This window comes from Neurospora tetrasperma (genome assembly GCF_000213175.1).
Source record: "Neurospora tetrasperma FGSC 2508 unplaced genomic scaffold NEUTE1scaffold_6, whole genome shotgun sequence".
Taxonomy (NCBI): domain Eukaryota; kingdom Fungi; phylum Ascomycota; class Sordariomycetes; order Sordariales; family Sordariaceae; genus Neurospora; species Neurospora tetrasperma.
The window spans coordinates 76144-101165 of NW_009799104.1; the positions used below are offsets into that span (position 1 = coordinate 76144).

The 25022-nt window shown below is 53.4% G+C and overlaps 2 protein-coding genes across 2 annotated transcripts; one reads left to right on the plus strand and one right to left on the minus strand.

The window, feature by feature from the left end:
• Window positions 1–562: 562 nt before the first annotated feature.
• NEUTE1DRAFT_148407 (uncharacterized protein) lies at window positions 563–17273 on the minus strand (the record flags this gene model as incomplete). Its single annotated transcript, XM_009855638.1, has 5 exons — window positions 563–1382; window positions 1496–1799; window positions 1860–10569; window positions 10634–10704; window positions 10794–17273. 4 exons carry the CDS (start codon window positions 17271–17273, stop codon window positions 1665–1667), a joined length of 15396 nt encoding a protein of 5131 aa, XP_009853940.1.
• A 4191-nt stretch (window positions 17274–21464) lies between these two features.
• Window positions 21465–23812, plus strand: NEUTE1DRAFT_118011 (uncharacterized protein; the record flags this gene model as incomplete). The annotated part of the gene is made up of 4 exons (XM_009855639.1): window positions 21465–21725; window positions 21795–22876; window positions 22949–23555; window positions 23631–23812. 3 exons carry the CDS (start codon window positions 21975–21977, stop codon window positions 23700–23702), a joined length of 1581 nt encoding a protein of 526 aa, XP_009853941.1.
• Window positions 23813–25022: the final 1210 nt, after the last annotated feature.

The following is a 25022-nucleotide window of genomic DNA, read 5'->3' on the forward strand; positions in this document are numbered from 1 at the left end:
GCCAGTCAGCCCGGCCATGTTCAAGTCAATCAAAAGAGCCCCGCCGTCTCCACCGCCAATCCGGGGCGGACCGGGGCGAAACTGGGCGGACCGGCACGGAAGGGGGCCGTCCCTTGAATCAGTTTGCGCAAACACTAGTGTAGCATGGAGATCCATGTTCATGGTGTTGTGGTGATCAGGAGCATTGGCTGAGTCCACCTAAGAGTGGCCTGTAAAAGTGTCGGGTAACGAACGTGTAAAATGACCTTCAGCAGCAAAGGACTGATGTTACTGTTAGAGGCTTGCGTGACGGAGCAAAGAGCACTAACAGTTCAACTAGTGTTTGTGGAGCTATTCTGTTAGTCATGTGGGTGTGGCTCAAGTATACTATCAATCACTTACACACTACCTTAGCTTCCTCGCGGCAGGCAACGGCGTGCAACCCGCGGGGCATTAAGGTTCTCAATCACCATCGTGACGTCACCAAAGAGCTTGGGGAAAGAGCTTCTTGATCATAGGTATTGTCCTATTACTACTTGTACCATTTCGGTTGTCACTCTTTTCTTGAGTCCTGAATACACACAGTTGACGAAAGAACTCTTTCTCTTTCCGTCCCCCAAGATTAAAATCCAGGTACCTACAGTATACTTCCCTTACCTACCTCTAGTCACCATCACCCACAATGTCAAACAACAACACCACCTCCACCAAATACAGCGACACCCGAGAAGACGTGCCCACTCCCTCGCTCGCCTGCCACGACCCCTCCAACCCCTCCATCCCCGGCTCTCCCAAAACCACCCTCTCCTCCGCCCTCGAAACCGGCGCCTCCCTCGCTCAGGACTTCAGCCCCGTCAAATCCATCTGCGCCCACCTCAACGCCTTCCACGTGTACGCCTCGGACCCCACCCGCTTCGTCGAAGCCAACCACTACTGCGCCCACCTGACCGAGGACGTGCGACAATGCATTCTCTACGATTCACCCAACCCGGGCGCCCGCATCCTGGGCATCGAGTACATGATCACCCCCAAGCTGTACGAGACGCTTCCCCAACAAGAGAGGAGGTACTGGCATACCCATGTGTTTGAGGTCAAGAGCGGCATGTTGATCATGCCCAAGCCTCCCGGGCTGATGCCGCAGGCGGCCTGGGAGAAGGCGGAGAAGACGGAGATGGAAAAGGTGGTTACCCTCTATGGCAAGATCTATCACTTGTGGCAGGTGGATAGGGGCGATAAGTTGCCCCTCGGGGAGCCGCAGTTGATGACGAGCTTTACCGACGAGAGCCAGTTCCCCGTGGACATGGAAAAGGTGCTGGATGAGAGAGACCAGCGATTCCCAGGAGCGGACTGGAGGGCTAAGAGAGAGGGTAGAAAGGATATTGAAGTGCCCGAGATGCATCCTGGTCAGTTTTTTTTTTTTTTTTTTTTTTTTGTTCCTCGTGATCTTGACATTCTGTGGTCCTCTTTCTCTCCTTCTTCTTTTCTCGGATATACGCTAACTTTTTGGCGACAACAGATGCGGATTGGACGTGGAAGAAGGACAAGCAGAAACAATGAACGAGAAACATATCTCTATCGTATCTAGATTGTAATGCATAATGCAACGAACGTATACGAACGAATATCCCGCGACGCCGTAATTGCTACCAAAATACAAGTAAACGAGAACACGATCCCGAGACCCCTTACAATGCCGTCAACGCCTTGGTCATCTCTCCAACCACAAACCGAGCACCATCCAGCCCGAGCTTATATTTCGACCCAAACACGCCAATCGTAACTGCGTCGCCCTCGACGGCAACCTCCACATCGATTGTATCCTGTATCATATTGTTAGCATAAGCCGTCGGTCTGAGAAAAACCGACTTGATCAAACTCACCGGATACGCATTCCTAACCGCGTTGTTCTCGAGCTCCTTAGGCACAGAAAACTCCTGCTGGTGTTTGGCCTCTCCCATCACCTTCACTTCCTCCTCGCTCACCAGTTCCATCCTCACAGCCCCGTTGAAATCAAAGTTGGAAGAAGACACAGGCACACTCAAAAAGTTGACAAACCCATCCACCACCACTCCAGTCCACTCCTTGATCTCCCAGAGTCCCGCACCAACGTGTTCAGGATCAGAGATCTTGTACAGATCTTCTTGAATCCGCTTGGCCATGTCCACCAGGCTTTCTTGGACTCGAACGCGCAACGGCACAAGGCAGAGAGTGGGATATGGGATTTCAGAGAGGTCGGAAGAGCGGTTGGCAAGGTAAACTCCAAAGACCACGTCTCGGGATTTGGCCTGAATAGTTTCCGAGACGAAACTTGCGTAAGCAGCGAAGAAGAGGGCTTGGATTGAGACCCCTGCCGCGGCACACAGCTTCTTGATCCTGGAGACGTCCGCAATGGCATTGCGCTGGACTAGAGAAACGCGCCGCGAGGGTCGGGACTGATGCTTTGGAGCTGGTGCTGGTTGCCATTCGGCTCCTGGCAGGAAACGAGAGAGTCCGTCTACAAGAGGTCGGAGGAAGTCGGGTAGCCAGGTGGATTGCGGTGATGGTGCTTCTTCTACCTTTTCTAGAGCTGATGCTGCTGTGGTCGACTCTGATCCTGTCGTTGAACTCGTTGCCGAAGTGTCCAGGTTGAGGTCAACAGGTGTCGACTTCGCGCCAGCAAGGTATTCCGTCCAGAACTGCTTCGCCCTCGCACTTTGATGTGTCTGCTGTCTGCTATACTCCTTCCAGACCTCAAGCGACTTGGAAGCATCCGCCTCTCCACTGATGCTGGCGCCGGCGCACAAGGTGGCGAGCCGGTTAACCATCATTGGCAAGCTTATCGCATCGTACAAAGCATGATGGATCGTGAAGCTCAAGATCCAATCCCCGTTGTCAGCCTGTTGACCACCCATGGAGTTCAACGGTTGGACTAATCCACCTTGACCCTTTCTTGACAGACTTGACCACTGCTTTGGATCGATATCCTCAGCTGGGTTGTCCACCAGCGCATCAGGCCTGAGAATGACCTGCACTACCGGCTTTTCAGGCTGGCCATTTGCTAAGAAGATGGTCCGCAGAATGGGAAACTCGGCAACTACAGACTTCCAAGCCTCCGAGAGAGAGGACTTGCTGATGTTGCCGGTGAGACGATATGTGAAGGTCGCGTGGAAGACATCGCCTTGGGTGTTTTGCCAGACGGAGAGCATGTGGACTTGCATGGCCGTGGCAGGGAGGACGGCCTCGATATTGTTGATTACCGGCCCAGCAGAGGAGGGAATGATATCGGCTTGAGAGAATAGGGCGGTGATGTGCTTTTCGTCGATATGCTTGGGAGGCAGAGAGGTCTCGTTGACAGTGTTAATACCATTTCCAGTGTCATTCGGAGCCGGAGCTTCGGTTGACCTCGCTGCAGGCTGCTCTCCGGCCACAGTAGCAGCCTGAGCCATGGCGGGGACACTCTTCGCCGTCAACAGCTGGCGGAGCGGGATCGATACCCCCTGTTTCCGTAGGAGAGAAACGACCTTGATGGCGGAGATGGAGTCCAGGCCCAGGTGGTAGATATTGTTGCTCTTCTGGACCGTAGATACCTCCAGGCCAGCAACTTCTGCAAGGACAGACCTGATTTTCTCCTCCAGTTCCGACCACTCTCCACCAACATCTGCATCCTCTACTAAATCCTTGCCATCAACCGCAACGGTGTCATCATCAGTCGACGGAGTAAAACCGTCCAACCCACAAACACTCATCTTGCCCCCTTCAAATTCCAACACGTTCTTCTCCCCACTCTCAACCAAATACCTCAACACCTTATCCAATCTCTCCAGCAACTCCTCCGCCCCCTTCTCGCCATCCACGAATCGTGAGTCGCACGCCGTTCTCCAAACCAATTTCTCCCCTCCATCTGCGCCAGAAACAACCTCCATCTCCACACAAACGGGGTACTCAACCGCCGAACTTCCACCTACTGACCTCACCAGCGCTTCACCACCTGCTCCTGTGTTACCGCCGGGCACCCTTCTTTGCAGAACAAACAACGTGTTGAAAAGCTGTCCACCCCCTTTCACCAACCGCTGCATCTTCCGCAACGGAAAATGCTCCTTCCCACCGATATCGTTCGAAACACCTTGCATGTATCGCAACCAACTTTTTACGTCTCCATGCAGCACGCTTCTGACCACAACAGTATTCATGGTGGGGAACATGAGCTGTTCAGCTTCTTCTGAACCGGCGCGACCGGAGAGGACTGCGCCAAACATGACGTCTAGGCTTCGGGTAACGGTGGCGAGCACTGCGGCGTGGCAGGCTTGACCAAGCGTTTGCAAGGTTATGGCGTGCTGTTTGGTGAAGGACTTGATCTTGTAGAAGTCAAGTTGGGAGGTGGTTTCGTGCTGGTAGATGACCGAAGACTGCTCAAGAGAAAGTTGAGGGTAAAACGTCGGTTTCGCGCCAGCCAGATATCCAGACCAGAAATCTGCTGATCGGCCATCGCCTGAGCGTATAATCTCCTCCAGGTATGCTTCATACGAGGGGCGAGGTGTGTACCGGCCCTCGTAAGCGGCTTGGACGTCTTGGTGGAGGAGGGAGAGAGACCACCCGTCGTAGAGGGCGTGAGCTATGGAGAGAACTATAAATCTCCTGTCACCCAGTGTCGCGAATGTCAGCTGCAGAAAGCCGGTATGGCCGCCAGCTTTTCGAGCCCGAGCGGTAGCATAGTCGGTGATCTTGAATAGGTCTTCCTTTCTTTCGATTTTCAGCTCTTTCATGGCTTCTGCGGGGAGTTGTTGGTGGACAACCTGGAGGTAGGCAAAATCCAACGTGGGGTCATCCACCATGAAGAAGGACGTCCGCAAGATCGGGGAGTTGGCGATCACGGTCTTCCACGCAGTATTGAGCTTGCCCAGGTCGACATGCGGCTCAATCTCCATGATATCGTGGTTGAAGTACAGCTGGAAGTCCGAATGGACCATCTCGGCGACCATGCCGTCTTGAAGGGGAGTGGCGGGCAGAATTGTTTCTATATCTCCCTCTTGTTGTTGGCGGATCTTGTCAACCCATTTGTCCCTCAGACTAGAGGAGGTCTTTCCTCGTAAGTTGTCGCCGTTTGCTTGCGTGCCGTTCGTGAGCTTTTGTTCCTCCAAGTAAGGAAGCAGTCCCTCAATTGTCTGCCCTTTCATCAACTCGCTTGGCTTGATACTAACACCCAACTGCCTCAACCGTGCAGAAAGTTTGATAGTGTCGATACTGTCCAGGCCAAGCTCCAGGATCGAGGTTGTCTCGGTGACTGTGTCAGCAGCGACCTCCGCCAGGGTAGCAATCTGTTCGCGAATCGTTTTGGAGGCTTCAGTCCAGACAAACCCGGAATTTTCTCTCCCTTTGTTGACGTCCTCCACCTTGTTGGCCTCGTGTCCAGGTTCTTGCTGCCATGTGACCAAGTTGATCCCATCACCACCCACAATCACTCCCTCCGGATCGTCTCCTATCTCCCTCATAATCTCTACCAAAACCTCCATCAACTTCTCCACCATATCTTCACCAACAACCGCCTCCTGTGCAACAATCAACAATTTCACCTCCCCATTACTCGTCAAAGTTGCCTCAAGCGCCAGCGGATAATCAACCTTCGTATTGGAATCCTCGTCCATGATTGTCCACAACTCTTCCTCCTTGTTCCTACCTTCCACATCCGCTTCCTGGGATTTCGAAGGCTGCTCCTGTTGGAACGAGAACAACACCTCAAACAGCCCCTTCCCGGCCGTTCCACACCACTTTTGAATCTCCCTAAGCGGTACATGCTGCCATTCCACTACCTTCGAATTCCAGTCATGGCAACTCCTCACCAGCTCCTTATACGTCCTATTGCCAACCGAAACATGGAACGGCAGCGTGTTCAAAAGCGGGCCGACGACGTGCTCCGCACCCTCAAGCTCGATAGCCCGTCCCGAAACAATCACTCCGATCGTTGGGTTTCTGACGCCGAACTGTTTGGCTAAGACGGCGACCCAAGCGGCTTGCAGGAGGGAGTGGTTGGTTACTCCTAGATTTTTGCTCAAACGCTGGAGAGTGAATGGGATGGTTGTGCGGGAACTGAAGGCTTTTGTGCTGGCGCCTTCGACGACGGCAAAAGCCGGCTCGGGACTGGCATTATTGAGGTGTGAAAGCCAGAAAGGCTGGGAGTGAGAGAAGGATTGGAGGGGGCCGTGGTAGAGGGCTTCGAGGAAGGATGGGTTCTTCTCACCCTGACCGACCTCGCCACGATATGCAGATGCCACCTTCTGGAGGATCACCTCCAAGCTGTTGGCATCGTAAACGCCATGAAAGATGTGCAACGCCAAGAGCCGCTCCTTCTGGAGATCGGGCCTGAGGATACTAAACAGCTGGAGTTCCATGGTTCGCTTGATAACCCCCCCGGTATTCTCCCGTAGCCACTCCCTTCTCGTCTCCTTTACCGTCTCTTCCACCTCAGCCTCTTCCTCGACCTTCAATCGCTTCCAATTCAGCCTTGAGTCCGTTGCTCCAGGCTTAACAGCGACCTGAACAAATCCCTCAGTGGTCTGCACAAACATGGTCCTCAGAATCGGGTACTCTGCCATCACCTCATCCCATACACTGTCCAACCTCTCCACATCCACTCCCTCCGTCACCTTGAAGAGGAAGGTATTATAATACTTCTCCCTCCGGGCAGTCATACCAGTCTGCAACCCAGTACACGGCGCCACATACTCTACCTCCTCCCTCTTCAGCCCCAGCTCTTTACAGACATTCGCCATGTGGCGATGCTGGCACGCTTGCACGAGTTGCTTGGCAGCAGAAATTTGAGCGGTGTTGGACTGCGCCTTGCCCAAGTCCAAGGCTTGTGACAAGTCGGCAAGGAGCGGATGGCTGAGGATTAGTGACGGAGAGGCTTGAGGAAAACCGGATCGCTTGAGCACCCGGCTAAAGCGGAGGGCAGAGATGGAGTCGAGACCCAACTCGAAGATGGAGGTAGAGGGGGTAATGAGTTCAGGAGAGATGGATAGCATCTCTGCGAGGACGGCGGCAGCTTTTTGACCAGTAGGGGTCAAGCTGCCGGGGGCGATGGAGGCAGAAGGGGAGAGGCAGACGAGTTCTTCCTGCGTTAACGAGGAGAAGAGACGTTTTAGCTCCTTGATCTCCGCCTTATTGTTCGCTGACAGCGGGATGTACGGCAGACGGACGACGTAGGTTGGGACCATGTACCCGGGGAGCTTTGCGCGACAGGCTTGCCGGACCTTGTGAAGCAGTTCAGCAGTGTCGTTTCCGTCTTTGATCACCTCCAATTTCTGCTGCTCCACTCCCCGCGTTCTGATGGCTGTTGTCACGAAAGCAACAAGGAAATCTTTGCCGGCTTTTTCGTTGCGTATCACCACTGTCGCCACATCCTGCACCTCCTCCACTCCCACTTTGATCGAATGGTTGATCTCCCCAATTTCCAACCTCTGCCCTCTGAGCTTAACCTGATCATCCGCTCTCCCCAAAAAGTCAAAGCAATCATCATGCAAGACTCTGACAAGGTCGCCAGTGCGGTAGACCTTCTCCTCTTGACCAAGTACCCGCAAAGTAGGGAACCTCTCCTTGGTCAGATCTTCCCTCCCCAAATAACCCTTGCCAACTAACTTGCCAGAGACGCACAGCTCGCCAACAGCACCACGCAGAACAGGCTTGCTTGTGCCCGGCTTCAGCACGTACGAACCGACATTCACAAACTGCCGCCCAATATTGCTCGCCCTCCCGTTCCTGGGAACTCTTGGGTACACTGTCACGCCAATCGTCGCCTCCGTCGGACCGTAGAAGTTGTAAATGACGGCCTTATCACCCCACGAATCCAGAATCTCTTGCTTCAAACTCTCGCCTCCTGTTATGAACACGCCGCGACACAGGGACGGGACATCGTCGGGGTGTATCAACCTTGCCAAAGAAGGAGTGAGGTCGATATGCGTAATTTGCAATCGGGAGATAGTCCCCGCGAGATCTTCGAGAATGAGGTCCTTAGGCGCGCCGACAAGGGTAATACCTACAGACCAGGACCAATACTGTTCAAGCACAGAAACGTCGAAGTGCAGGGAGGCGAACTGGAGCCAGCGGGATGTGTCTTCCCAGTGACCGGTGAAGATGTGCTGGAAAGCGAGCATGCATTGGACTGTGTTGTCGTGTGTGATCTCGCAACCTTTAGGGGTGCCTGTTGTGCCAGAGGTGTAAAGACAGTAGGCCGCATCAGACGGAAGTAGCTCCCGATCCAAGAACGGCGGGTCAGCCGACATGCTCTTCAACGCCTCGAGATCCACACCCATGACCGGCACCTTGACAACGAAGTCCATCTGTGTGGACTTGTCAGCCGTGGTCAACAAGGCGGTGGCCCCAGAATCCTTGACAATGAACTCCTTTCTTGCCTCGGGCGCTCCAGGATCCAGCGCCACGAACGAACATCCCGCCTTCAGGACACCCAAGATAGCGAAGAACGCCTCAGGACACTTATCAAAGTAGACTGCCACAATATCTCCAACCTTGACATGTTTGGAAAGCAGGTTCGCTACCCGGTTTCCGTTAGCATTAAGCTTACTATAACTCCACTCCCTTCCTATAGGCTCGCCACGGGAATCAAACCCATCAGCAAAGAACAGGGCCGTCTTCTCGGAAGTCTTGAGAGCTTGGACCTCGACAAATTGATGGAGAAATTGAATATCGTCCGGCACTGGCAAGGTGGCTTTCTCGGGGGGAACGATGGCGAACAGCTCCGGACGCCGCTCCAACAGTCCATCCTCGTCAGCAGCTGGGTGAAGAGCAAGATACTCAACCATTGCCTGAAACTGCCTCAAAACGAGCTGGGCTTGCTGACGAGGGAGGACGTCGTCGAAGAAAGTAACGGCATACTTCACCTCTCCGTTAGGTTGAGGTTCGACTTCAATGGAGACGGGGTAATCGATTGTCGCAGTATCCTCGACAAGGCTCCACGGCGCTTGCTTTTCAGTTGTGGAGGTGTGAGATGAGAACTTTTGATAAACAACCAGCGTGTCAAACAATCTCGTGTCTGGCCTTCCAAGCCACTGCTGAATCTTCGCCAACGGCTGATGCTGCTGCTTGTACAGCTCGGCACTGTACTTCATCATCCCCTGCAGCAGTTCCTCGTTGCTCGCGGTATTCACAGCAATTACCGGCAGGGTGGTGATACACGGGAAGATCGCGTCTCTCGTCGCTTCCGTGTTTCTACCCGAGAGAACCACGCCAAACGTCACTGACGGTTCACCCAAGTAGGCTGACAGCACCCGCGCCCACGAAGCCTGAAGGAGGACTTGCAAGCTATACCCCGACTCGGCCGCAGCTTTCTCCAGTTCAGGTAGCAACAAGCTACCCTGCAGCGTTTCCACCTGGATCTTCCTGGTTGACTCCTTCAAGGGCGTCATCACTGGGAAGCTGTTGATAACTGTATTCTCCGCCTGCCCCTTCCAGAACTTCTCGGCCGTCTGCCGGGAAGTCTCGATTTGCGTGAGAATATCCGCCACAGCGGTTCCGGTTTTAGTAGACGTCAGCGGGATAAGGTCATCGCCAAAGACAGCTTTGGCAAGTTCCACCATGAGGACTTGCAGAGAATGCGCGTCGTAAAGAACGTGATGCAGGCCGACGTGCATCGCCAACCCATCATCACCCTCAACCAAAGAAACGCCCCACGGCACGGGCTGCTTTTCGCTCAGGATACCGTCAGCGAGATCACTCCGCCACTTCTCAACCTCAAAAGGCTGTCCCTTGATCACAAGCACCGGCTTCTTGACAGCATCAGGCTGGTATTGAACCATAGCAAAAGCGCAGTTATCATGCTCAACGGCCATAACGCCGGTGCGGAGAATGGGTTGAGCCTTGAAGAGCATCTCCCACGCCTTCTCCAGGTCGTCCAGCCCAACACCCTTTGAGGCATCGATCCGGTACTCCAGAAAGTTGAGGTAATCTCTCCCTCCGTCTTGAGCGGACTGCACGAACTGCATCCACATTCCGCTTTGCAACGGGGTACAAGGCAAAACCTTCTCCACGTTCATGAGCCGAATGTCCTGAGACACAAGCTGTGGTTCAAGCTGAGACTGGACCTCTTCAGCGAATTTTGCGATGCCATCCGTGATAGTCTTCGGCTCAATTACAACGGCCTTATTGTTACCCTTCTGTCTCTCAAGGAACGCAGCCAATGAAGCGCAACTAGGATGCGCAATGATATCGCTGGCATTGACCTTCGTACCTTCAGAAGCCAGTTCCTTTCGCAGCATCGAAGCGATCTGCACGGCGGAGATACTGTCTAGACCGAGTTGGTAGATGGTTGTCTGTCTCCCAATGCGACGGTCCTTGTTCGTCATAAGTGAGGCCAGAACACTGCAAATACGGGACTCAAGATCGGACCACTCTTCTTTCCTCGCGTCGTTTGCTTGAACATGAGGGGCCGACGAGGTTGATACTTCAGTGTCATTGAAAGGCATCTCTGTGAGCTTCTCCTTCAGGTTCGCGGGAAGGGTATCCAATTGCCAGATATGCGAGGCAGGATACTTTAGGAAGTTGTCGAGGGTGCTGAAGAGGAGATCAAGAACCAGGTCGGCGAAATGCTTGGAGAAGTGTCCACTGTTTCAGTGCGTGTCAGAAAGCCTTTCCCATCGCATGGAAAACGGACTCTGAGACGACTTACCGCTCCAAATACAAATTCACCAGCAGCTCATCCTTCTCCGCGTCAGGGACGAACTCAACCACGATCGGGACCTGCGTTGATTAGCCGTCAGCGCAAATCCTACAAGCTATCGACCCTTGATCATCATCACCAACAAGTCAATCAGCAAAGGAGAACTCACATCCATATAACCCTCATCCCTCACCACCTTCCACAGGCTGTTCTCCTTCTCCCCATATCCGCCACCTTGTTGCAGCAACAAAAGTGTGTCAAAAAGTCTCTCTTGTGCCTGAACAAGTCCCTGCACCTTTCTCAAAGATGCAAACCCAGGCCCCTCTAGAAGTCTAGTCCCCAGCTGGCCAAATGCTTTCACCAAGTCAATATTCCTGCGTCCCTCGAGATCGTCCAACCTCATCCTCACCGAGACCGTATTGAAGCAAGGCGCCACGAGCTCATCGATTCCCTCGATTGACAGGGTACGGCCGCTGAGCACGTTACCGAAGCATACGTCTTCCGTCCTCAGTACCACCGACAAAACGGTGGCCCATGAGGCTTGAACAAGGGAGAGAAGTGAGACGCTCGAGTGCCTGGCCTTGCTAAGGACTTGACTGAGTGAAATTGGGATGGGTTTTGTCAGTAGTACCGGCGCTGGCAACTCAGCTGTGCTGGAAGGAGCAAAGTGGAACGATTTGATCAACAGACGGGGATGCAGTCCAGCAAGCTGCTCCCTCCAGAACGTCTCCGTCTCCGGCGCCCGCGCAAACGCCAGACTCTCGCGGAGGAAGGGCTCATATTTCGGTGCTGGAAGTAGCTCCTGGCCGGCAAGAAGCTGTTCCACTTCGTAGAGCAAACGCTGGATGGCCACTCCGTCGTACAGAGCGTGGTGGCAGATGAATGACAGGAACTTGACATCTCCACTGTTGATTATCGCAAGTGAAATGGGCGGTTCGAAAGAGTCGACCGGCTCGGAGAGGGTCGAAACGTGCTTCTCGATGACTTCCCCCAAATCATCGGTTGAATAAACACCAAACTCCAACCATGGTATCTCCCAGCTCCCAGCTTCCAACACAACCTGGACCATCGGCCGCTCCGGATCCTCAGTGGACACAAAAGCCGCCCTTAGAATCCCCTGCCTCTGGCAAGCCTTGGCCCACGTCCGTCTCAAGCTTTCCACATTGCAAGTAGCTCCGAGCTTCAGCAGCATCTTGTTCACGTACGCCCCACGCCCACGCCCAATAGAAGCAGCAAGCATGCCCTCCTGCAGTGGTGTACAAGGCAACACCTTTTCTACATTTTTCCCCTTCTCTTCAAACTGCCCCGTAATAGCCCGGGAAAGCTGTTCTGAGACCAACGGCTCCAGGCTTTCCTTCTTTCCCGTTTCTGCTTCCGCTCCCACTTCTTCTGCCGTAGCCGCTGCCGGGGGCCCGGAAGAGGGCGACTCGGACAGCGTCAACGCGATTCTCGCGACGGTAGCACTTCGGAGGATTGTTGATATTGCGAGGCGCCTGCCGCCGAGGTGAGATGAGAGCTGCTTGGAGAGCTCGATAGCAGAAATGGAATCCAGTCCGAAAGCCGTGAGGGGCGTCCATCTTTTCACGCTGCTCCTGTCAACCGCAAAGATGCGGCAAACAATACCTGCCACTTTACTCTCGTCTTCTGACCACTCCCCGCTGTCATCATCGCTGTTGCTGGAGCCAATCAAAGGGCTAGCGGAGGCGAGGTACTCCTGGGTAAGGGAGGTGAAGCTCTCTTCGAGGAGGCGGCGGTCGAGCTTACCAGATGCTGTAATGGGCAGCTTGGTGAGAGGAATGATGAACGAAGGGATCATGTAGCTTGGTACTCGTGCCTCAACGAATTGAAAGATGGAGCGGACTTCATTTTGAAGGACATCGTCGAGCTCAAGGATCTGGAATGTTGTTGTGCGGCCAAGGATACCAGGGACGAAGAAGCTGACGATCTGTCCTTGCCCTGCGCTGGTGGAAGCCACTCCTTCCTTCGGCTTGAAGAACAGTGTCGCGCATTCGATCCCGTTGCCCTCCATCTTCCCATCCTCTCCTACGGCCCCCTTTTCTTCCACGCCATTCGCTTGATCCACCGAATTACCCCCCAGCTTATTGCCAGCACTTGCCTGAGCCGCCGCCTGCACAACAGCATTAACCTCTCCCAGCTCAGCCCTCTGACCTCTCACCTTCACCTGTTCATCCGCCCTTCCCCAAATCATCAAACTACCATCGGCCAGCATCCTACCCAGATCGCCCGACCTGTACACCCTCCCCCACTCTTTATCCACCACGAACTTCCTACTTGTCAGGTCTTCCTGCCCGAGATACCCCTTGACGACTTGATCTCCGCCAAAACAGAGCTCACCAAACCCTCCGACTGGGACCAGATCGAGCTTATCAGAGTTAGGACAAACCACGAACGCGCTGGTGTTGGGAAAGGTGAAACCCAAATGTCGTATCCTGTGACGAGGAGGGATAGTCATCTTCTTGGCAGAGCAGATGTTGGTAGTCTCGGAAGGGCCATACCCCTGCCATAGCTGCTTGTGCCATTTACTTGCCACCGCAGGTGTCATCGGTTCTCCTGCCGTCACCAGGAATTCCACATTAGGTACGTTTTCGGGGGAAACGAGCGAGGCGACGGTAGGCGTCATGGAAAGATGGGTAATTTCAAGTGAACAGATAGATTGTTCGAGGTCGGCGAAGAGGATATCGTTGGTGCCGGAGCAGAGGGTTATGGATTGGGTCCAGGCGAAGAAGATTTCAAAGACCGAAACGTCAAAGGCCTGGGAGCAGGACTGAAGGAGGCGCGATTTGCCGGATATTGATGGGTAGATGCGAGACAGGACGTCCAGATTGCTAACGATGTTGAGTTGGGTGACGCAGACCCCTTTGGGTATCCCAGTAGAACCGGAGGTGTAGATGATGTAGGCGATGCGGGAAGGATCGGCTGGGATATTGAGGTTTTCATCGGAGAGGCCGCCTAGGTCCGCAGTCTCGAGGTTGATGAACTTGACCTCTCCAATCTCCTCAAACTTTGTCGTGGAGTCAGAATCAGCCAGACAGTGCCGGAGACCAGCCTGCCCAAAAACTGTCTTTACCCTCTCAACCGGTGTGGTGGGCAGTAAAGGCAGATACGCACACCCAGCCTTGAGAATCGCCAGTATTCCCGCATAGAGAAGCACCGATTTCTCCATGACAATGGCCACAATGTCTCCCTTCTCCACACCTTGGCTTTTCAACAGCCAGGCAATTTTGTTAGCCGTTGCGTTCAACTCCCTATAGCTCACACTCTTCGCTACTACGGTGCCATCTTCCGCAATCCTCTCCGCAAAGCAAAGTGCCTCCTGATTCGGGTTCCTCTCAACGGCTACCTCAACAGCCTTCGCCAAATCTGGCACCCCTTCAAGCGTCTTGGGGTGCTCGTTATAAATCGACAACAGTTTCCTGGGAAATACATTCGTGAGAGAAGATACTTCCGTGTCCAAGCTGTGGAGCATAGCCTCAACAAGGACACTCAATTGATCCCCTATGACGGCGATCTGAGCCCCGGTAAATGCATCGGTGTGATATGTGAGGGCCAGGCCGTACCCATCCTGGTGGGGCTCGACTTCAACGAGAAGTTTCGTCTCGAGCCAGTCCCGACCTTGTTCCAACTCCACGAACTTCCTCTCTCCGCCCCTGTTCACATCCCTAGTCGGGCTTTCGAGCGTCTCCTGATAGACAAGAAGCACATCAAACGGACTCTGTCCAGCCTGAAACCCTACAACCCTCTTGATCTCCTTCAGTGGGAACACGCTATGTTTCATCACCTCCCTACCCACCGCCTGAACATTCCCCAGCAGATCCCTCACCGTCCTCACACTTGCCAGATCCGTCCTCAGCGGCACCGTAGCAATGCACGGTCCGATGATTTTCTCAATGCCCGGCACAGGAATCGTTCGCCCCGATGTTACCGTGCCGATGGCCACGTCTTGACTTCCGACGTAAACGCTCCATAGCCAAGCTAAAGCAGCCTGGAAGAGGACTGGCGGGGTACAATCAAGTTCGCGAAGTACGAACTTGACTTTCTGGGGAGAAAGAGAGGGAAGATGGACGGAGTGGGACTGAACTGTGGAAGAAGGAGGGATGTCGGGTCGCAGTTCTGGGATTGAAGGAGGTTGAAAACCAGCGAGGTGTTGAGCCCAGAATTCGCGGGCTAAGTTGCAAGACCGGCGATAAGATGCGGAATGGTAGTAGGTTGTGACGGCGCTGAATTGGGGACGTGACTTGGGAGTGGAATCGTTCATGAAGGAGTGAAGGTCGGAGAGGAGGAGATCGGTTGACCAGCCGTCGTAGATGGCATGATGAATCTGAAGGACGGCTGTGATAGGTGATGTGGCTGAGGGAGGGGAGAGGAAAATGCGGAAGGGGCGGAGGAAGTCGTCATCACCGAAGAAGGAGAACTCATCAGAAATGTTGTCGACCGCCGAAATCAGTGAGTCGTCGAGGGAGTGGAAGATGACCTGCAGGAATTGACCGCCATGGTGAACGAACCCCGTCCGTAAAGCCTCGTTTGACTGCGCAAGCTGAAGAAACCACGACCGGATATCCATCTCCGTGGAGCCCTCCTGGAAATTGAGCCGCATCCAGTTGCAGTATGCTCTCGGGTTGGCAGTGGTTTCAGACAGCATCGCAGATTGAAGCGGCGTACAAGACAGCACAGCTTCGATATCCTCCAGCCGTCCCTTCAGAGCGTCGTTGCTGGCTGCGATCTCAGCCGGTTGATACGTCTCCATGTCCCGTTCATGGCCCTCTCCATCATCAGTACCCTCAGCCTCAAGACCCCTGATCACTTCCCTTAGAGCTCTGATTGTCCTGGCGCCCAGGATTTCGTTGGCTCCAATCCTCACCCCCATTGTCTGCCTCAGTGCACTCGCCATCTTGATAGCACTTAACGAATCCATGCCCGCATGCATCAAACTCTGGGTTGGGTGCACGACAACTCCCAAGGTATCTCGCACCAACACAGAGATCTGCCTCTCCTCTTCGTCTCTATAATTTTCATCTTTCGGCGGCCCGCTAGCCTGCATGGCTTCGTACTCTGCAACCAGTCCCTTTCTGTCCACTTTTCCTGAAGCCAAGCGTGGGAATTCTGTCATGACGATAATGTCACCAGGGACCATGAATCCAGGTAGCCAGGCTTTGCAACAGTCTTCAATCTTGGTAGCCATGGAATCGACTGAATCGACAGCGCAAAAGAGGACGAGAATCCCTTTGATTACCGCTGCAAAAGCGGAGTGACATCCCGGAGCACGCAAAGCGGCATGTTCAGTCTCACCTAGCTCGATGCGTTGACCGCGAAGTTTAACTTGGCCATCGCCAATTCTGCCCATACACTGCATTGTGCCGTCAGGGAGCATGCGCGCCTTGTCCTTTGTGCGGTAGAGCAAGCCGTAGACGGGGTGAGAAACGAAAGCTTCAGCAGTGACTTCTGGGCGGTTTAGGTAGTAGGGGGCTAGCTGATGACCGCCGATGGCGAGTTCACCAACTTCGCCGAGCGGAACAACCTTTATCTCTGAGGCGTCGGCTCCCTCCTCAGGTATCGCCAGAATGAAAGAGGAGACTGTGTCAAAGGAGAAACCGATCAGGCCGGGGACAGAGTCCGCAGCAAAGGCGGGCTGGACGGTGCAGTGGATAGCAGCTTCGGTTGGGCCGTACATGCCCCAGAGGATACTATCCTTGGTATCATTGCCACCGAATTCGCGAACGACGGGCTGGGTGAGCATCTCGCCGATGGTCAGAAGTAGCTTCAGACCGGGGGCATTTTCCCTCTTGCGCAACAAACTTCCAGTCACTGAAGGCGTAAGCTCGCAAGCATCAATCTCCAACTCATTGATGACCCCAGGCAAATCATTGAGCATGGCCGACCTGTTACAGCTGACCAGTGTCTTTCCCCTGAAGAGAGGGAAAAAGATCTCGAAGACGGAGACGTCAAAGGTAGGTGCAGCAAACTGAAGGAACCGTGAGAACTCGGGGATGTGTCGATCGTGAGCTAGCAAAGACTGAGTGGCAGCGTCGTGGGTGATGGGCACGCCTTTGGGAGTTCCTGTCGAGCCGGAGGTGTACATGACATAGGCTAGGTTCGTTGGTGTTGGTCGCCTGTGTTCGACTGTCTTTGTGGATGTGAAGGCCTCTTCGGTGAGTAGGAGAACCAACTTGCCCGTTCCATCCTCGGGCACCCTCTCCGCCAACTCGGGCGTGGTAATGACCAAGGCAGCCGAGACTTGGTCAAGGATGAACTTTGCTCTTTCCAGAGGAATATCAAGGTTAAGGGGACAGAAGGCCGCTCCGGCTTTGAGAATCGCCAATTGGGCAATGTACAAATCTGGACATTGGGGGACGAGGACCGGGACGATAGGTTGTGAGTCGTCGTCGGTCACCGGCCCGACGAGAGACGATATCCTGGCCGCCAAGGAGTCAGATCTTCTGTGCAGCTCGTGGTACGACAGTGAGACCCGCGAGCCGTCAGGGGCGAGGTAGTCGATGGCGAGGGCATCATTGCCTCTTGTCTCGGAGCGGTGTTGTACGAGATGATGAAGGAGACTGGGACCTGGGAGTTTTGTTGGTGGGTGGTTGGCAATGGAGAGGGCAATGTCTGGGTGCGAGTCGACTGTTGCCATTGTGGGTTGGTTAGTTAGTGGGTGGTGATGGCCTCTTTGGCCTTTTGTTGTCTTTCGGCACGATGAAGTGCTATTATTGAGCCGGATAGGAGCCCGTTTTCAGCGGTTTGCGCGGCGGATGTAGTGGGACACCAGGACGGGAGGCTGCTGTAAGTGATATGATGTGGTGAGACTGTCCAATGAGGAATCAGAGCGTCCTGAGTAACTCTAGTTGGTGTTGCTGATGTGCGGACTGATATACCCAAAACGTTAACACGAGTCCCCAAGGCGTCAATCTTATTCGCTACTTGCCCAAGGACGGCCATGTGTTAAACACGACCTATGGTAGGTATCAGATGGACACAAACAGAGGAAGAGACTTACGAAGTCTGGTAGTGGTGATTGGCTGTGCTTGAGGGTGAAGTACCAGTTGATGTTGGATGATTTGATTTCTATGCAAAATCATTGGTCAGAGGCCGTCGACATGAAGAAGAACAACATGAGGAGGCTCAGTTCAGTCAACGTTGATTTTGAAGTGGGAGACAGTCTGTCTGTGATGGGTCTGCTATCCCGGGACTGGAGTGCCAAGGAGAGCGGGAGGGACGGGGGTGCAGATCTGTGTCTGTGTCTGTGGTTGACGACGGTGGAATCACCGGGCATGTTCCCATGAGAGACGGTGGTGGTGAAGTCGGGAGCGAGAGACTGAAGAGGGGAAAGACGACGTGATGTTCCATGGATGGCGGCATCCTTCCCTTTGCAATTGCCTACAGTAGCTCGCTCGATAAGTAATTTTAGTGGAGCTGCGATGGATCGCTCCAGTCGAAACTTGGAAGTTGCAATGCGACTATCCTCCCTTGTTTGCCAGTGTTTTGGGCAGGTGCCGGAAATTGCGTCCGTCCTCGTCTTCTTCCCAAAATGCCTTCCTTCCGTGTGGTCTCCAGCTGCTGTCCCGTGTTTTGTCCGGTCCCGAGTTGAGCCCGGCCCAAGCTCGGTGGTGTTCACAATACCGTAGAGGTAGGAGGGGCCGTTCCGTGTCCGGTTCCGCTCCCCGCCGTCAACTCCGGCCGCCGGTCCATGCAGGTCTTGGCCTGTTCCAGCTGGTGATCATTCACGAATGAAATCCAGATGTTCGTACCTTGATCGAGATATGCAAGGTACCGATACCCTTATTCTTCGGTACTCAATGCCGGTCTTCAAGTTATCACATCTGGATGCCGTCGCAAATGAAAGACCAGCTGCAAATCGAGGCACCCTTAGTTTTGTCGGTAGAGCCAAGATCCAATTATTGAAACATACCTTTACTTGATACTCGTAACATTTACCTTCAAGATCGAAATGCAAACTCTTCAAAATGTCACTGCAACCACACTACAGTAAAAGTGGCCGCCAGTGACGACGGTGCGGACGTTCCTTCTTGGAGAACCAAAAATCGAGATGGTGTGATGACCTCAGGTTACAGTGGAGACGTTGGGGTCCCTCTCCACTGTGTTGTGAGGATTTCGTGTTCCTTCAATTGTTGCCCGTCCATCCTATTTCTCACTACGTAGAGGTATACCTCGGCAATGCCTTGTATTTTCATCCCCCCCTTCTTCATTTTCCATTACTCCTACTTTCCCATCAGTTCATCTCCTTTTGCCCTTGTTTTTTTGAGCCGGATGAACCCTCATCGACTGTGTTCGTCGTTCGATTTCAAATCGACTGTGTGGAGTCCAAACTGAGCAAACTGCCTGCCAAGACCTAAAGCTTGGCATTTTGGCATCGCTCTGGCACGGGAGCGACCATCACCGACGGGAATCCTCACCAAAAGACATTCGACCACTTTTGCACCAAAACAACGAGAAATGAAACCACCTTTTTCTTTTATGATGCTGAAACTCTATTTCACACGCGGGGGCCTTTCGGCATCGGTCCCCTGCACCCCCGGAACGAATTCTAACACCTAACCCTGACCGCTAGCCCTAGCACTGACCTTGGGAGCAGCCCGCGCAAAGCTAGGTACATAGGTACATGATTCAGCGTCGACACCGGCCCCGGATCTATCCAGCTCTTTTTTTTGTTTTAGGTCCTTTTTTTTTTTTTTTTTTTTTTTCCTAAAAAGATCCTTTCTTCCTCTCTTCTTCTTTTTTCACCTCTCCGTGATATCAATGGTGATAACGGTTCTTCCGGAAAACTCAGTGTAGCACCTTTCTTCACCTGCCAGGCATGCAGGCATTGTACCTGCGTGACTTTGTCTTAGGCCATGTTGATCGATCCACTAGCTTACGTACCTTTCTTGCTTGAACCTGTCGATTGCAGCACTTCCCCTTCGCTTGAACAAGTTTCAGAGACCTACAGTAATTGTAACGTATCGAGAACTGACTGGAAGCTCCAGAAGGCTACTTACAACACGTTTCGAAAGTCGAAAGATGCTGCTGAATGGCCTTCAATGTTCGTTGATATCAAGCCACCATATCGCCGACGCCCCTCGTTGCCGCTGTCTGGTTTGCGCCATTAACGACGACAACGCGGCCGGGGTTGGCGATGGTGGGAACAAACGGAGGAGCGAAAACGGTACGACACTTGCAGGGAATAAATGATCTGGCGTTTCGGTCTCCGAGGTGATGGATGGATGCTGCGTGGTGCTAGCACCATCAAATCTTATCAGATCATCAGATATTATCCCGTAGGCCCGCGGAAAGCTCCAGAATGGTGAAAAGGCTAAAGACGTGCCCTTGCCGGACCATTCATGACAGGATCCAGCCCCCCACAACAGGGTGCACCTCGGGTCGGACCAAGCATCCCAGTACGGATGGACATGAGTCAAAATTTTCATCCCACTGTGGGTGAGATGAGACTCGGAGTCACTGGTTCAGGGGAAGAGGAGTGACTGGGTTGTTCAGCTTTATTATACTCTACTCCTTTCTTTTCCTCGGAAGCTCAGCCAGCGTGGCAGACTGATGACCTGGAAGTAAAAGATATGTGTTTGAAACCGATGTTGATGAGAGTGTGCGCATTTACACGAACCCTTGGAATGGTCAAGTCGGCCAACTAATAAAAACAGTCCTCAAACGGCCGAAATGACTAGAAAAAGACAATGATCGGTGACGCAATCCTTGGAAGAAAAAAAAAAGGCGGAGTCCCAAGGCAAACCGCACTCCACCCAGGTCCGATCTGATAATGATTTTTTTTCTCTCTCTCTCGCCTTTCCATTCCGCCCATTCCCGCCTCTCCATCCGGCGTCGTACTTGTGACAGCGGCTTTTTGTACTCTCCAACCCCGGCCCATGTTCACTGTTCGGACATGCGGAAAGACGAGACGGTCTCGGGCCATGAGTGGTGCCTGAATGGTCGAGATCAGATAAAACATCCACTGATCGCATCTTATCTGATCCGAAGATAACGCCGGTGCCGCCCCGACGCATCCCGGACCTGAGCCTGGCGAACCCACTTGTGGCACCTTCCTCTGAAGCACGAACCTGGCAAGCAAACGGACATGAGCCAGGTCTTGACGGCAATTGGCCAACCAAGATCCGTTAGGAAGATTCCAACCCCACTGAAATGGAGTCATCACCAACCCCACCATCCTTCTCCATGTCCCATCCATCATCATCGTCACAACAACCGAACTGGACTGAACTGCCCCCAGCAGGACACCGTCACAGAGCTCCCACCACACTGTCAACCCACACTGATTGCTGCCGGCCATCGATCGAGAACTCGGCACTGCAGTGTGAGTCTCGGAACCACGATACGGTGATACTGTCCTGACACCAAGGCTATGGACCCGGAATTGCCAGGAAAACCAGACACCACCATGGCGACGAGAAAAGCGGGACCGACATACAAGTGGGAGGAAAGTGAGGGTCGAAAACACATGAATTGAGAACACCAACCGAGAGACCGTCCGGGAGGGAATCCGTCCCCGCAATCGATCCAACGTTGGAATCATGCCATGGATTGCACCACAAGCCGGATGGAGCTCCGCAACTCAGCCAGGATAGCCCGGTAAACACCAGCAACAGCAGCACGTTTGGTTCTTGGCCCAACTAGCTCGCATATTCGTCCCCAGCAGCGAACAGCTCGGCTCGAGGCAGAAAGCAGTCAAGATGGAACCGCAACATGGGACGAGAACGCTAGACTACACCATATAGGTCCTCCGAGTGGGAATGGAGACACACGGTGCGTGTTTACTTACATATGTATTACACCTGACCCTCTTTGATCCAAAGATCAACAACTCTCTTCTCTTTACCACAGTATCAAAACGGCCGCCTCTGCCACCTACTTTTCCCACTTCCACTCCCTCTTGCTTTTCCCTTCCTTCCCCTTTCCTATACCTCCTCCATCATCCAAAGCAACCCTCGCGGTGTTACTCGACCTCTCCCTTCCTATCCTCCTCCCGTCCCCTCATTCACCCGGTACTACCGTTGGGCTTTTTGAGCACCACCTGTTCCCGGTTTCTACTACGACTTGCATCAATCCTAGACAAGACAACGTGGGCAACTCCGTTCCTGGCATCTACATACTCTGTGCAAGTTGGAGTTAACGCGTGGATTCACTACAGCAGACACGAACCCCAAGTCACACAGACGTTGTTCGCCATTGGACTTGATTCCCCGCAGCCAGTTACACCGGGATCGCCCAAGCTCAACTGTTACTGTGCCGCCATAATCCCGTCATTCCGCCATATATCCACAGTAAAGCAGCCTTACGGCGTCCATACATCACACTCAACATTTAAGAAATGTCGCCTCACTGCAACATGGATGACTCTTCCTCCGTCTCGTCCAGTGGTTACACCTCTGAGCCTGTGGCCAATGGCGTGAGCAATAGTTCTGCCGCTGCTACCACCACCAGCCAATACAAGAACTTCTCCAAGAGCCGCCATTTGAGGCACACACCTTCGGATGAGATCCACGATCTCGTTTGCGTTGGCTTCGGCCCCGCCAGTATTTCCGTCGCCATTGCTACGCACGACGCTATCGAGGCCGGCCAGCTTTCCGAGTCGCCCAAGGTCCTCTTCCTCGAGAAGCAGGCCGATTTCGCCTGGCACGCCGGCATGCTCCTTCCTGGAGCCAAGATGCAGATTTCCTTCCTCAAGGACCTTGCCTCTCTCCGCGATCCCCGCTCCCACTTCACTTTCCTTAACTACCTGCACCAGAATGATCGCCTCATCGACTTCATCAACCTCAGCACCTTTACCCCTGCGAGAGTCGAGTTCGAGGACTACCTTCGGTGGTGCGCACGCCATTTCGATGACGTTGTAAGGTATCAGACCGAGGTTGTGGCCGTTGAGCCCGTTCAGTCCTCCGGGCCTAACAAGCTCTTCACGGTTACTTCCCGCGACATAATTACTGGCGAGATCACCACCTTCCAGGCTCGCAACGTTTTGCTTGCTCTCGGCGGCCAAGCCTCGATCCCCAAGCCTCTTCCCCAGAAGCACCCCCGCGTCATCCACTCGAGCCAGTACGCCAGCGTGATTCCCAAGCTTCTTCGCGACCAGTCCGCTCCCGTGCGCGTGGCTGTTCTCGGTGCTGGCCAGTCAGCGGCGGAGATCTTCAACAACGTTCAGAACCTCTACCCCAACTCCAAGACTTATATGATTATGCGCTCCGAGTTCATGAAGCCTTCTGATGATTCACCCTTGTACGTTCTCTGTGCCTCTTCCCTCCCATCTTGTTCTACTTGGGAAGCATGGAACTAACAATTCTCTACTAGTGTCAACTCCATCTTCAACCCCGAGTTCATCGACACCATCCACGCCCGCCCCTCGGCCTACCGCACCCACTTTCTTGCCGACGCCAAGGCGACCAACTACGGCGTTGTCCGTCTCGAGCTCATTGAGCACCTCTACGAGGTCATGTACCACCAGCGCCGCGTGCTCGGTACCGACGAGACGAAATGGCCCCACCGTATCATGGCCGCGCGCAAGGTCGTCTCGGTCTCGGAGAAGGGTGATACGCTCAAGATCAAGGTCGGCCGCTACTTCTATGGCGAGGAGGAGGAGACTGATGTCACCGATGGACCCATTGTGGACGAGGAGACGCTCGATGTGGACGTGATTATTTGCGCTACTGGCTACAAGCGCATGGCGCATGTGGATATGCTCAAGCCCACGTGGCCGCTGTTGCCTGAGGCCGATCAGGCGCTGGTCGCTGAGGCTGCCAAGGGATCATCCAAGGATAGGTGGTTTGTCGAGGGTGGCGAGGAGAAGAGCATGAGGGTGATTGAGGCCAACCGTGATTATTCGGTCAAATTTGGGGAGGGCAAGGTCGCCCAGGGCAGTGGCATCTGGTTGCAAGGGTGCTGTGAGGGAACTCATGGTGTAAGTCTTCCTTTCTTGTCTCTCTGATGACGGGGGTGCATTTTGTCGATGATGAACGCTAACGGTCACAAACAGTTGTCTGATACTCTTCTTTCTGTTCTGTCTACACGGTCTGGCGAGATCGTCAAGTCAATTTTCGGTGCTTAAAAAGGTGGAGGGAGGGAGCACGATGATACCAATGTTGTTGCTTGTGTCACAGCGAGAGCGATTTTTCCTTTTTTTTTTTTTTTTTACATCCATTGATGATTGTCTGAATCTGGAACGGAAAAATACCTTTGGGGTTTTCACATGTTTTTTTGGTTGGAAAGAAAAAAATTTCCTTACATGTCACTTTTACTTCTGTTGTACATAATTTTTCTATTATTATTTTCGGTTGTTGGCTTTGGCATAGCATAGCTTTCATGCTTGTCTCGTTTTGCAGGTGAACCAAAAAAGCGTTGGGTATACCTTTTGGACACACACACTTCTTCGACCTTCTGTCTTGCACAAGTTTTTATTACTGGCAGGGATAATCACAACTTTATGGAGCTGGCGGTGGTGTGGTTGTTTCTACCACTCGCGCGATTTTCCACGTGCAGCGCGATTATCAGATCATCAGAAGGACGGGAAAAAAAAATGCGGGAAATGTAGCAAGGGGCCGATGATCGGATCAGATAAAAAGTTTTCGACCCCTCTGGGTTGGGATTCGAAACACGCCCTTGGTTGGCGATGGCCTTGGCATCAGATTACGTACGTATTTTTGAGCCGAAGAGACGAGGGGCGGGCGGAGGAACGCTCGGCGGATCTGCTAAAACACACGCGGCCGACAAAAAACGGCGTTGAACACGAGTTCGAGGTCGAGGGTGCCAGAGAGTGCCTGGTGGCTGGGAACGGAGCTGGGGAAAGACTTGAAAACGGAGGCCATGATGGTGGCAGTCGGTGGAAGATGCAGTGCCTGCCGTGCCTGTGGCAGCGGGGGACGTGGGGGGTCCACTTCACATCACCATCTCATCTCCGAGTGTGCGTGGTGTCTGGGAGCTATTCTTACGGTTGGTGTTCTCAGCTAACTCCAGTCGACGGACCTGAAGCACAAGTGAAAGCTCCAAAGGAAACTGAAGCGGCGGGATTGAGAACCTTTGTTGGCAACTTAGTTGAATCAAGAAGGACCCGCCGTGACTGCAGCCAAAGGAAAAAAAAAAAATTGCCTCAAGGTTCAAGTTCCTGTCCCATTGGCGACCCTTCCGAAGTTGACGAACCCCTCACTTATAGTACATACCACTTGCCATTTCAGTTCTCGTCGGCGTCAAGCAATGCACGAATGTTTAAGACCGGGAAGGTGCGCGGGCAGATGGTGTACACGAAATGCAGTGTGCACCTTCTCGGTCTGGATCAGTGCAACTCGACTGGCGACTGCATGGTCCCTTCCGCGCGGGGCTTTTGTTTGATGCCAGACGTGGATGCCAAATTCGGCTAAGGTCCTAACAGCTT